The sequence below is a fragment of the Myxocyprinus asiaticus genome, chromosome 4, assembly GCF_019703515.2.
Source record: "Myxocyprinus asiaticus isolate MX2 ecotype Aquarium Trade chromosome 4, UBuf_Myxa_2, whole genome shotgun sequence".
Taxonomy (NCBI): domain Eukaryota; kingdom Metazoa; phylum Chordata; class Actinopteri; order Cypriniformes; family Catostomidae; genus Myxocyprinus; species Myxocyprinus asiaticus.
This window is the reverse complement of record NC_059347.1, coordinates 22,140,616-22,155,342: the sequence shown is the minus strand read 5'-3', so window position 1 is coordinate 22,155,342 and position 14,727 is coordinate 22,140,616. Positions and strand designations below refer to the sequence as shown.

The 14,727-nt window shown below is 40.3% G+C and overlaps 1 protein-coding gene across 2 annotated transcripts; it reads right to left on the bottom strand.

The window, feature by feature from the left end:
• Positions 1–1,597: 1,597 nt before the first annotated feature.
• LOC127436487 (homeobox protein orthopedia B) lies at positions 1,598–4,500 on the bottom strand. Of its 2 annotated transcripts, none has more exons than XM_051690681.1 (3): positions 4,383–4,500; positions 3,606–3,997; positions 1,598–2,277 (listed from the first exon to the last, which is right to left on the bottom strand). In XM_051690681.1, the coding sequence occupies exons 1-3, from the start codon at positions 4,456–4,458 to the stop codon at positions 1,768–1,770; spliced, it is 978 nt and encodes a 325-aa protein (XP_051546641.1). In that variant the 5' UTR covers positions 4,459–4,500; the 3' UTR covers positions 1,598–1,767. The 2 variants fall into 2 exon arrangements, with proteins under 2 accessions (XP_051546641.1, XP_051546648.1); XM_051690688.1 differs by having other exon boundaries at positions 4,422–4,458.
• Between the last annotated feature and the right edge of the window lie 10,227 nt (positions 4,501–14,727).

Here is a 14,727-nt window from a genome sequence, read left to right as displayed (position 1 = left end):
CAATGGCAACTATTTTGAATTATGCAAAGAGGGGTGAAAAACACAGAATCTTGCTCCAATATGAAGAGTAAGACATTTCGTTGAGTCTATAAGCAGAAAAGCCTACATCACTATAGGGCTGTGCAACAACCCCCTATTGCAATGGTTTACTGGGAATGAAATATCCATGTTAAATATCCACTTTTATTTAAAACAATAGTATTAAGTAATTCCTCCAAGACTGTAAAATGTTCCTCCTAGTCTGAATCTTTTGCATCATACTGTATCTTGAAAGTCTTAAAAGGTGTTTTAAGGAACCTTTTAATTACAGTGTTCTGTGCATTCTTCTTCTTTTAACTTTTATCTTGTTTTGCTTGTGAAAACAAGCTTACTCTACATCAGGGCAAAAACTAACCTCCTCAACAAAGATGACACAGGCAGGCTGGAAGCCACACAGGCTGAAAATTAACAGTGTGAATTCAAAACCTCGCATTGTGAAAATGTGACACATTGTGTGTGTGTGCGTGCATGTGTGCGTGCATGTGTGTGTGTGTTTTGAGACATAATTTTAGAATTGATGTGAATATGTTGTGCTAATTGCCATGATTGTGTTGTTAGTCCTCGACTGTGATCAGACTTATTAGTGAAGCAAGAATAAAGCAGGATGAATTCTTTTTTCTTTTTCTTTCTTTTCTTTATATCTTTCTTTCTTTTTGGATGAAACGTGGTTTGTGAAAAGATGTAAGATCTCCTCATACAAACAACAATGCAGATTCTGCCAGATCAGTCTAGCCATTTGCAGGTATAAACAACTTTCAATAGTCATTTTGAGATATAATTTCTTACTCATTTTTCTTTCAACCTTAAAGAAAAGAAAACTTCAGATTGCTGCAGATTGAGTTGAAAATGATAGTATTTCCTGAATGTATCGTCTGCCATAATGCTAATACAATGTGTACATGTACTTTATGTATTCTAAATTTCCTTGGTACTAATATTACAGAGATCACATACCATTCTGAAATTTTTTAAATGATTTTATTCACCCACTTACAATCATTGATATAAACCTTCCTAATTCTGTTGAATTTGGTAAGATAAACATTTACGAAAGCCATATTTCAGTAATAAGTACAGACAGTAAGTTAAAACATATCACAAACAGACCAGCAGGTAACAAGATTTTTCTTATCTACACAAACACTCAAGTTCATTTTGATTTATGTAAACAACTTCTTGTTGATCCTGGTTCCAATATTACATGCAGCTGAATTGGATTTTTTGGAAATTGGTTCATAATCCAAGGTGTTATTTTCTGTAGCCTGAAAGATAGGGGAACTCCACATGTAGCCTATACCTTAAACCAATCTGTCCTGCGCACATGTGGTCCTCAGAACCATGTCCTTTTACATTTAATATGCTCAAAAAAATGTCATCAGTGAAATAAATATACTTTATAAATGAAAAGGCATAATCATTTAAACTAAATACTCATTAATAAATAATCATACAAATCCTCATTTTTTATCAAATAAATTGCTATAAAAACGAAATAAATAATCCAACACATAAATAAATAACAAACATTTCAAGCATTAAAACGATCACTATAGTTTACATCAGCTGTTTATGAGCATTGTCTGGGGTATGTCGAGATTCCATCATCCAGCAAGGCTGCCAATTGTCATTTCACAGTTATAACCTCATATCCTGAGTGTTCCGTGACTGTGTTTTTCAGAAAAATTTCAGCTTTGCAGGGGCAGAAAGGATATATCTCGTGTGCTCAAATTAGGTGAAACTCATTGAAACGGTGTGCTCAAGTGCTTTACGGCGCAGGGATGCGATACTAGTCCCTCTCCACATGTCACTGTCCGGGGAGCTACACAGCTGAGGTGAGCCGGTCACATTCGTTGGGCCCGAGAGGGAAGCGGGCACCATCCCAGGAAATGTGGGTTGATACAGATGCGATTGAAGACCGGAACCATTTGATGACAAGCTGCTGGAAAGGCCCATGGAGTTTGGAGGGGGACCAGCTCCGAGACTGCACTGGGACAGGGACTGTGCCATCGCCTGCTGCCGGCCCAGTGCGGGCGGTATTTGCAGTTGGGAGACTCCAGGCATCCCAGCCGCGGCCCAGCGAGTGTCGTTGGCATGAAAAGAGCAGAGACCATCACTCATAGCAGCCGCAGACGGAAACTGAGGCAAACCGTGCGTTGGCAGTAAAGTGCCCGGCGCCCGGAAAACGTTGGTGGTCTTCTTGCGCTTCTTCCATTTAGCACGTCGATTCTGAAACCACACCTGAAATCGAAAAGAAAAAACAAACATTTAGAAAGTCACGCATTTTTACCAGTTGCCAGTTACCATAACTATAAAACAAACAAAATCGAATAAATTAAAAACAGACACTTTCACGCAATTATTTGACATTGTTCGCTGGAAGGTGAGGGCTTTTATTTTAAAGAGGCTTAGTAGGTTTAGTAGGCTAGCTAATATCGTGGTTCTTCATAAATGGCTGTGATGCTTACAAAGATGCACCCTTTGAATCATATCCTCGTTTACGCTACACTCAAAAAATATTTTAGTCTGTTTTTATGATTTACGCATTTTAATTTCATTACAAAATTATGAATCGATAGAATTTAATTGTGTATTTTTTTTAATCAAAATTAAATAAAAATAACTTAAAATATTTAGTTTTTTTATTCTTTTATTTTGTTAAATATTACTAAGTTCAGTTCGATGGAACTTTGCTATGAAATTCAAATTCGTAAATCTTAAAAATCATTATTATTATTATTTAGTGTATGTAACCTACAGTTCCAAATATTGCAATCTTCATGGACATACAGCCATACGGGAGGGTAATTTCAAGTTGGAAAAAAAACAAACAAAGGTAAAAAAAAAATAACGTATATATTTCTTGTTCGAATATAAAAAGAGAGCCATGTTTTGCAGACAGCCGGCAATGAAGTCGTTATAGTCGATGGCACATTATAGGAGACAAATAGTTTGATGGCCTCCATATAATTCATCATGAAACCTGTGTTGGATAAGCTCACAACAGCTTAAGCCTTCTTGTTCCGACGAATTATTATTGTCATGTCTTGCTATAATTTATAATTTGCTTTCTCACATTGTTGTTACCGAGACAATTCGTATTCAATTATAGAACACGTTTTATGAAGCCTATAGTTTTTAACGGAAATATAGCCTACACTTTGTTGACATTGATGCCATGCTTCTTAGTTTTTATTATTATTATTATTATTATTATTATTATTGTGAGAATTCAAGTTTTTCTAAATAATAATAATAAAACAAATCACGTTGTATTTTTGCACACCAGTTAACAGCCCATGTGATTGTACCTTACAGCCGGCGGCGTGTCAAAGTAGTGCCACGGGCATCACTGCAATTTTACTTGATTTCTTAGGGCTGACATTGCAATTAGATAATAACCTGTATTATTGGATAGCGATTTCCTTGATGCTTAATAATTTCTTCGCAGTTCTAGTTAGAAATCGCCGTTCTCGCTTGTTTGTAGCCTAAGGCTATATAGTTTTTATTTTTTTGTCGGATAGCCAGCTGTAAATCTCTGATGCCAAAGACGGTTCTCTTTGCCTCACCTGAACTCTTGACTCCGTTAAACCAATCCGTAATGCAAGTTCCTCTCTCATGAAGATATCAGGGTAGTGCGTTTTAGCAAAGCTCCTTTCTAGTTCGTTCAGCTGCGCCGGAGTAAACCGGGTCCTGTGGCGTTTCTGTTTCTGTTGGTTCTGCCCGCCCGGCTGATTAGAGTTTTGCTGTTGCTGCTTTTCTTGGTCTTTGGCGTTGACCTGCTGCATTCCATTAGGATTGGATCCACCATTACTTATGTCTTCCCCGGGGAGCAGAGTGGTCCCCTCCACAGTCTCTGTAGCAGAAGTTAGGTCGCCGGGGTGAACAGTGTCAGCCCCCCCAAGTCTGCACTTAAAAGCTTCTCGGTGCCCGAGAAGCTCGGCTGCAGCATCCTTCATCCCTGCAGGAGCACATGTCAACAATTTAGCTTTCTTTCCAAGTGGCAGGAATATACTAGTATTAATATTAAATGACAGGTAAAATTATTTAAAATAATAATAGACTAAGGAACAGGTCGACTTGCTGTATTTGATCAAACTTGTCTCGAAGTCAAATAACATTAAAATAATAATAATAATAATAATAATAATAATAATAATAATAATAATAATAAAGTTAAACATCGCATTCCATCTTTGTTTAAGTACGTTGATGGTGGTAAATGTGTCATTAATTTATTTGGTAATTTAATAATATTGCAAGTAAATAAAGCACAGAACCAGACACCTATGTTGTCTGTCTATCACATTAGTTCATGGTAAAGACTGAAAAATCCTCTAGCTTACAGTGGAGTTGAAGACCGGAGTTTGGTGGCGATAACTCACCGAGGCGAGTATCCAAGAGGTCGGCATGAGAGAGCATTGCGCACTACTGGAGTCACAACTGTTTCCCAAACTACTTCTTCAACTTTTAACCGTTTAAAATGCACATAGAGCCCAAATGAAGAAAAGTCGTCAGTGCGTTTAAAAAGGCGGTTCCATGTATTATACTGTTCTTTGCAGAGATTGGGAGGCGCTTAATAGTTAGATGTACCCGTGAGCTTCCACAAATGGCAGCCAATCAGAAATGAGGTCTGAGAATGTCAGACAACCAACCACTAAAATCCACAAACCGGTTTTGTCTACGGTTGCCTTAGTTCTTTCCCACCAGACTGATTTATTGCATCCCCACCTTATTAGCCTATACATTTTAAATGACTTCATAATCATGGCAAATAACCAGTGAATAATAAATGTTCCTGCATTGAGGAAAAAGAACACTTCACAAAAGGTGGATATGCCTAGTCTAACACAACATAACCGCATTTTGATGCAAAATAAAAAAAGAGGCACTTTTAGTAAAGTCACTATTTTGTTGCAACTCCACTTTTCGAAGCCCGTTACGCATTGGGCATAGAACTGGTATCTGCTTGTTTTCGTGCGAGGGAAATTAACGCACGGTCATTACTGGTTATATTATTGCCTTCGTGTGAGTTACAGCTTTATTTGAGTGGAATCTCTCTATCAAAAGCGATGAATTCTTTGAGGCAACTAACAACACATCCAAGGTACATTTCCAACTAGTCATTTTCAAAACCTGTACAAAAATCTGAATAATGCGTGGCAGTTTAGCTGTGTTTAGATATGTTGCAAGAAGGTGGTGTAAATCATGTTTGCCTAATCTGAGTGAAACAGGCTACTGATGCGTACTGATGCCTCGGTTGTATCGATGTTTCATCAGCGCTGACGCAAGTAATTTGATTTATTTAATTCAAACTCGCTGACATACATTGCCTAATTTAATCCATTCAGCGAAAGCGCATTCGGCAGGGTGTCAAGATTTCTGCGAATTTTTGTGTCCTCGCTCAGTGTTCATTTCGTTTTGTGGCATGAATGTGCATGGCCATCCGTTGGACTATTGAGAGCAGCCTAATTAAGAAACACAAAGGATGTAGGTATCTCGGATTTTACTTGGTAGAACCAATTAGGCAAATGCTGTCATATTTCAGTTTTGATCTTAGCAAGGAAAAGCTGCTCGTTAACAGTAGTCTGGGTTTGTCGCATATAGGATCATGTTTTGTAGTTTAAATAGAGCGGCAGATTACAGCAAGCGAGCGAGGGATTTAAATATTCGTTTTCATGCTATTCATACCAATGCATAATTTTAGGCAACAAATAATGTAAAAATATAATAACAGCGGTAAGTGTAGATAGTTACAACATAGCCTATTTTTCGAAGAATTTTAAAGATGCCACAGGATAACCATTTTGCCAGGATTAAATCGCGGCGAGACAGAAATGAATAAAAAAGAGCTTTATTTCGTCAACAACAAGGATTTTTCCAATTACAGTTGCACTCTTTAAGTCCACTCTATATCTCAGATAAACCATAACAGCATCGTTTAGCTAAATTCATTTTGTAGCTATTTTAATTTTCGCAAAATACCTTTGTATTGATAAAAAATATGATCTTGCCAATTAAAATGAAATTCCAACTCAAAAAGGTTCAGAATAGTTTCAAGGTTTGTGATTTGAAAAATGAAGTTGCCATTGACAATTGACATTTAAACAGCTGCCTTCATACTGTAGACTATTATTGTTGTTTTCATATATATATATATATATATATATATATATATATATATATATATATGCATAGGCCTTATTTCGTAGCCAAGTTTTCCGGAAAATATCTTTAGAAAAATGTAACCGTGATTTCGAATGTTCATGTGCTCGAGAGTCTTATTTACACCGTAAAATGACCTACTATTGATACTTCCAGTTTCCATCCATGAGGAATTCTTATTTATTTATTCTGTAGATTAAAATTGCGGTTTGACATAGGTTGGATAATGGTCCAAAGGGCTCACCATATAGCCTACCATGAAATAAGTGAATTGAAAAGTAACACAACGGCTGCTCATGGTATCCTCTCCCATTCAAGCAGATGCGACCTCCGATGCATCTCATACTGTGATTAGACTTGGTGCCCTCCATGTGGACCCGATTTCAACGTGAGTTATCTGGGGAGAATACAATTATGGCCCAAAATATAATAATCAGCATTGGACGGCGATTACCGTAATGAAATGGAGCTTTGGTGTGTCACGGAGTGGCTGGCCTCCATTACGGTTCATAATGAGACTTTTGGGGGTAAGCACGACAATCATCTTAACATGAAAATGTGTTTACTTATAGGCCCACGTTTGTACAAAAACGTTATTTTCTAAGTTAACATTCAAGCTGTAGTGCTTTCTTGCAAACGTGTAGGATTTATGGGATTCGTGTGACTATTACAGTATACTGCAATAGAGTTGTTAAAAAAGTTCCCAAAGAAGGAATTACACTTATTCAGAATGAAAAGTAAATGAATGGTCTTAATACAACTTACAAAAATGTGGCATCTTTGAGTGACTGATTAGAGGAAGTTATCAAGTGAATTTTTCAATAGAAAGGATGAGGGTGTTTAAAGACATCGAGCCAATAAAATAGGCAACATATCCTGACATCATTCATTTAAGAAAGGGCTCCAGTGGCTTGAGAGTAGGGAGGACTTGGATCAGTGGTCACTCTGAGTTTGTCCAAATTAGGAACATGTGCTAGTAATTATTAAATTCCAGCATAATCACACTACTAATGCAATTTAATGCATCAGCAAATTAATACTTAAAATAATTAGTTTCACTGACCTTGTGAAGTGATACAGTGATGCTTAAATGAATCAAACCACTCCCCTTCCATACAAAAATCGATGTGAATGAGCCTTGTGTTTTTCATACTGTAATAAAAAGTATCACCAAATCACTCAAACAGTCGTGTTCTTGGATGTAGCATGATGACATTCATGAAACTGGATATTCTTCTACCTCCATGACTACGTTGACCTACACGTTTTCCCGAGATTCCATATTCCACTGGGGTAAAAAGGGACAAACTGCAGCTACAAATTTGTATTCGTGAAGAAGGAATTGATTGAGCCATTTTCATCAGTTGTTTATCAAACTGAGTCATCAAAGGGACATAAATACACAAAGCGCAAGGCTACTTAATAGTGTCTTTTCACGGCGAATTCCATGCTATTTCAAATGGACTGCATTGTTTCACACGAAAGTAAAAATATACCGGTCTCTTTCGGCATCAGATATTATTTGACTCCCATACTGATGATACAAACCCAGCAATTTGCAACCCAGCTGTAAGCCCATTATCTACAGACCGAGGCGGTTCAGCTCCTTTCTGCTCATTCCACTAATCTCCTGTCTCCACTCCATTTATTGCCACTTCTCTGCTGCTTGTCCACAAAAACCCCAGCGCCTAGATTAATTGATCGTCAATTTAGCTCTAATTCAGACCAAGTCAGGTGGTAAATGGTCTGCTTTTACATGATTGTAACTGAAATGTGTGGAAGTTGCACTGATACATTTTTATTATTGATCAATTACGCACAGACAAGATGCATCTATTGAATAAATGGCACCTTGGTTGTTGAATAAAGTTTAAAGATATCACTACTGATAATGATTCCGTTACATACCATTCCGTTTCTTTGCGGATTTGCTTGCTAACTTGTCGGAATGACAGCACAAAATTCATTTTTCATGGAATCAGCAGCGCGCGTTGGCAAGCTGCCATTAGTCAGGTGCATTATGGGCCAGATATGCAGTAATGTGTGTTCTTTGCTCAGAAGGCCTGACATACATTGTCATACTTTGTGTCAGTTACAAATAATTTCAATGCATTTACATCAAAGCTTCCTGTCGTTATTACCATTGGCGAAGATTAACTCACCAAATGAATATGTGTGGTGCTTTATCACAGTTTAAATAAATGAAGATGCCCTGCATAAGAATATAGAGTGGTCCCTTGAGTAATTTTCTTTGTTCATATGTTGAGGTAGGTGAAAGATAATAGGCCTGCAGAATTTGTCGCAATTCCGCAATTCAGCCTATGGAATAGTTCCAATTTCACCACAATGAAATAATAAAAAAAATGTTAGCTCAAAAAGTCTATGCATATCATGTAGGCTGTTTCTGTGCAGCCTTTCATTTGACCAATTTTTGTGCTAAATTCTTACCTCTTGCAGCATTGTCAGATGAAGTGGCAATTGTTCGCGAATTGATACGAATATAAACAAATCAATTCACTTAAACAGGTTTGTAATCCCCAGATCTGAAGCTGCGTCATTCCTCTCGTTCTGAATGGAAAAAAGACCGAATTACAATACATGGATCTTGCGTTGATTAGCCATATTAATCGTTGATAGCTGTTTAATAGCCGACACTTTCATTCAAAACAACCTTAAGTACACTAATTGCAGGGAAAGTTACAAGACCAACCGGGTTATGGGTGTATCGTTCACTCCCATCTGTGTTTCGAAGCTGTGCAATTTTGTTATTGTTAGGTATCATTATGTACCATATTAACGGATCTATATGTAGGCAATAGCCTATAATACAGTATATATATATATATATATATATACTGTATTATAGGCTATTGCCTACATATAGATCCGTTAATATGGTACATAATGATACCCAAAAATTAAAAAAATATATAATACAGAATATATATTCTGTATTATAGGCTTTTATAATATATATATATATATATATATATATATATATATATATATATATATATATATATATATATATATATATATATATATATATATATATATATATTACACACACACACACACATAGATAGAAATATGTTACATCCTGATTCAGTTCTTATTTGATTGTTCAATTAGATTTCTCAATGATGAAAAAATAGTAATCCGCAATCAGATCTAAATTTCAGTCAGTTTAAATCAAGGAGGGTAGGCTAGATTATAATATGCTAAGGCTCCTCCAATTTTAGTGTATTAAAATTAAATGTATTTTGCATCTGCGCAAACCAAGGTGAAAAACTAACACCACATGTAAATCCAGAAATGCTGTTGCCAATTAATACAGGTAGGCCTACTCTCATTCCGCACCACCACCCTCTCACTCCCCTTTCTTTTTTCAAAACTAACATTAATTTGTATTTATATAAATGCACTAACTGCGACATGCAGAAATGATTTGCTATGGAAGAAGTAATTGCCTAGCACAACGCTATATTTTCAAAGGTTAACCTATAAATAATTTTGTACAAACAGCAATGCGAGGCCTAGTCTTTGCACTCATCGTGTTGTCTTTAATCTATATTATAGTCCTTGATATCTAAAATGAGCCAGATTGCCTTGGGCAAGTGGATGGCATGAAGTAACGGTTCTACTCTTATCCCTCCATGCTTCCTATAATTTAATATATAGGCTACGCACAAATAATTTATTTTCTATTGATAGCATTTTAATTTGCCAATGTAATAGCCCCTTATAATCCCTCCGTGTCCTCCTTTTCCCCATGACCCCCGATTATTAGTATTTTCCTTATTTTCCAAACCAATAAATGCTACCAGCAAGCTCTTGGAGGCTCCGGGAGGATGCAGACATGCTGCTTGGTGTAATTGATATTGAACGAGCCGGTGGTAGGCGCGAACTGTTGGCGCTGCTGGATAATTTGCAGTTTAATCAGCGATTGTAATGAGAGTCGCTGATTAGGAGCCGTTTGAAAATAAAAGAGAGTTACAAGGAACGTCTGTCAGGGTCCGATGATAATTCAGAAGTAATTGTCGTGATTAGGGAAAACTGAATGACTGGGTTATTGTAGAGCACGGAACAACTAGGGGGCGGCGAGATTTAATTTGGACTAGTCAATCGACTGCAAAGTGAACTTTAAACCCGGTGGGGAAAAAAACAGTGTATAATAGCATGCAAACATTGAAACAACGTCGGCTAAACTAGTAACGTTCAGTTAAGTGTAATGCATTTATATGCTCCTTCATTTTCCAACAGTGTAAATTCACACTTAGGCCTTGAGTGTAAATTTGCCAATAACAAAGCAAGTACGTGGATAGGCCTATGCAGAAAGATGGTTACACTTGACATGAGGCATAAATGACAGCTCTCCGTGAGCATATTTTAACTGAAACCCAGCATGGCTGTTCGGGTAGCCAATATGGACGCAAAGACCAAGAGCGAACATCTAAATGCAGTCCTAGTGTCCTCGCTGTGCGCGCTGTCTGAATATCAATTACACCATTAGTGCACATGTGTGTTTGACTGTGGAAGAGCAATTAGTGACGTTCGAAAAGGAGAGAGAATGTTACTGCGCTTACGGCGAGAAGAGCAGGGCATCAGCTGGTGAAATTGAACCATTGTGAAACCTGCAGCCAATCCACCCCCCCCCCCCCCCCCAGACTGGGTCTGGAGACTCCAATGTAACACTTTAACCTCTTTAAAGCCGCCGATTTCTGTGCTAGACGATCCCCATCTATGCTCTGTCAATGACTGTCTTGTTGAGAGAATCAGTGAGTAAACAGGACTGACAGAGCAGGGAGCTCAACTGATTACTCATACAAATAGACCGCGGGTGCGCACCCGGCTGGAGATGGCTTTTTCTGCCTCTCCAAGGGTCCTCTGTCCACAAGCTCTGAAATTGTCCCGCCATCAATCATTCTGTTGTGCCCTGGATGTTCTATAGAGTCACTTAATATCCTTACCTTCATCTCTTTTATACTTTCGGAGCGATGCGCCGTGCACTCGCCCTTCTCTGTGTCGGATGAGACCAACAAGCAACAGATCATGAAATGATTTAGTGAGCCCCATAAAGGATATTATCACAAGCTATAAACTACATCGGACATCTTATTTAAGGCTTTGAGCGCTAAAATCCTAATATAGTGTATAGTGGTAAAGAGTTGCATCCAAATGGGACCGGTAGGCAACGCATAAACCTTACTTAAATAATGTTTAAAATTAGATTTGCATGGAGACCTGGACTATCATGCAAAAAAATAAAAAATAAAAAAATAAAATAAAAAAATAAAATAAAATTAGAGTCATCTCTACTGATCTCAAGATTTGGACTATAGACCTACAAAGGTAGGCTAATCAATAGCCCAAACAAGGGATTGAAATATCTCCTTTAGTCTGTCTCTCAGCTTAACATCCTCAAACAATGGTTTATAATGCAGTAGAACGTCAGACGCAGGTAGTCTAATTAAAGGAATATTCAAGTTCAAGACAGCATTTGTGGCATATGACTCGTAAGTTAAATATATGCAGTTATTCCGCTTATAATGCAATATAACCACATCAAGACATTTTCCAAGTTTTTGACTTGACCTTTTCAGGTTTCCTTTACAAGTTGGTCACTTCGATGCTGCATCAGTAGCTTACTCTCTGGAGCTCCTCGCAGGAGTGAAGATCACTGAAACCTTTAAGAATCACGGCAATCTCATTGGCAGATGGCACTTGGCACTCCACCCCTTAACTGGAGATCAGCGGCATTACACAAAAAAAAATAAAAAAATAAAAAATAATTCTTCAAGGTCACAATAACATCTCTCGTTTCTGAACCTGGATTAAGATTTGTATCTTTCAACAGCAAATTTATTATTTCTTCATCATTCTTCACAGTGTATCTTTTAAACACTTCCATGCTTGTTATTGTTGTATTGTGTGTGTTTCTTTCAGTGAAAAGAAACTAAAAAGAGCAGTTTCTTAACAACATATTTTTTTAAGGAGGTGTGTTTTGCTAATGTTTCCCACTCTGCGAGCAATATATTCCTCTGTCTTAAGGGCAAAAGTGCTGCTTTGTTTTCCTGGCCCAAGCTCACGTGAAAGTGGAGCTCAGTGAAACTGATTTCGTTCACTGTGAAAGCATGACACACAAGACGCTTCGCTCTCTGTTCACCTTCCTTCCGAATGACAACGACGATCCCCTCCCTTCCTGCTATACTCCTTCCGCAGCTCCCAAGGGACACAATGCAGAGATTCAAAGGATGATTTTCACCTGCACAGGCCTTGCATGCATCCTCACTTCCATATCAAGCAGCTTCACCCATTTAGGACGACCCTGACGATCTGTGCCCCATTTTTGTGATCACGTTTGGTGGTGATGATGAAGACAGGGACACTAAATCATTCGAGGCCTCTGATGGCGAGACCTGATCACACGATGAGTCAATGAGTTCACCGGCATTTCCTCCTGAGGGTGGAAAGCCATGCAAGAACAGCCTCTGAAGTTGAGTTGTCGGAGGTCCTTTTAAGAGCTGCACAACTGATTTGGTGCTCTGGGCCACAAAGGTCACCTCCCAAGCTATTGGCAGGTCTATGGGTAGCCTGGTGTCTGCTAAGTGTCATACCTGGCTTAATTTGTCAGAGCTTCTCGACAAGGACAAAGCCATTCTGCTCAATGCTCTGGTGCCGCAGCAGGGATTCTTAGATGACACGATGAGCGTTTTCACCAAGAGATTCCAGTTGGCTAAGAAACACTCACAGGTCTAAAAGCACATCTTGCAGAGGCAAGGTGGCTTTCTAGCACCCATTCACTAATGCTCTTCATTGGGGCAGCATCCAACAAGGCAGCCTGCCACCACCGCCTCAGTGGCCTTGGCCAAAATGCAAAATCGCACTCTCTTCCTCTCTCCGAAAACTCGACTGCCACAGGGCTCGGAGGAAGTCAACCAGGGAACAAACTTGTGAACACTACTGGGTATTAATGGCGCACGTCTTCAGCTCAAAAGGAGGTGGAAGGCGCTATGTGCAAGCGGTACACCCGGCCGGCTATCCCGGGCTTATCCGCTTGTATTGCATGCCACTACCTGGGATGAAACCGGTTCCACCCGGAGGTTGTAGAACCTTGCAAAGGTGTTGGGTGTTACCCAGCCCGCTGCACTGCAAATGTCTGTTAGAGAGGCACCCCTGGCCAGGGCCCAGTAAGCCGCTACACCCCTGGTAGAATGGGCTCGTAGCCCTACCGGGGACGGCATGTCCTGGGTGACATATGCCATAGTTATGGCGTCAATGAGCCAGTGGGCGATCCTCTGCTTGGAGAGAGCGCTTCCTTTCCACTGTGCACCAAAGCAGACAAAGAGCTGCTCAGAGATTCTAAAGCTCTGCGTGTGATCCAAATAAATGCGTAAAGCGCACACCGGACACAGCGATGACAGGGCTGGATCTGCCTCCTCCTGGGGCAGCGCTTGCAGGTTCACCACCTGGTCCCTAAAAGGGGTGGTGGGAACCTTGTGAGAGTAACCCGGACCGAACTCCAGGCACATTTCGCTGACAGAGAATGCTTGCAGGTCACCTACCCTCTTGATGGAAGTGAGCGCAGTCAGGAGGGCAGTCTTCAAAGAGAGTGCCTTAAGTTCAGCTGACTGCAAAGGCTCAAAGGAGGCTCTCTGTAGACCCTGAAGAACTACAGAGATGTCCCATGAGGGAACGAGGCGCGGTCTAGAGAAATTCAGCCTCCTGGTACCTCTTAGGTACCTGATGATCAGGTCGTGCTTCCCTAAGGACTTACCGTTGACTGCATCGTGGTGTGCTGCTATGGCGGCAACGTACACCTTCAAGGTGGAAGGGGACAGCCTCCCTTCCAACCTCTCCTGCAGGAAGGAAAGCACTGACTGCGCATCTCTGGGGGTCTTCACATCAGGAAGAACACCACTTAGCGAACAGACGCCACTTAAAGGCATACAGGCGCCTCATAGAGGGGGCCCTAGCCTGAGTAATCGTGTCTACCACCGTCCAGGGGCCAGACATGGAGATTCCAGAGGTCTGGGCGCGGGTGCCAGAGGGTGCCCCGTCCCTGAGAAAGAAGATCCTTCCTCAGGGAAATTTGCCAGGGGGGAGCTGTCACGAGGAGCATGAGGTCCGAGAACCATGTCTGGGTGGGCCAGTAGGGTATTACCAGGACGACCTGCTCCTCGTCCTCCCTGACCTTGCACAGGGTCTGTGCAAGCAGGCTCACTGGGGGAAACGCATATTTGCGTAGGCCGGGGGGCCAGCTGTATGCCAGCGCGTCTATGCCGAGGGGAGCCTCGGTGAGGGCATACCAGAGCGGGCAGTGGGAGGATTCTTGGGAGGCGAACATTGCCGTGTTGTCTGTCCGAACTAACACGTGCTTGCCCTGGATCAACGGCCAGAACCTCCGCAGGGCGAGCAGAATTGCCAACAACTCTGAGATAGTTGAGAATGCGAATGCCCACCTCCCTTAACGGGGCAAGAGCTGCCTCTGCGACCTTCGTAAAGACGCGAGGAGACAGGGACAGG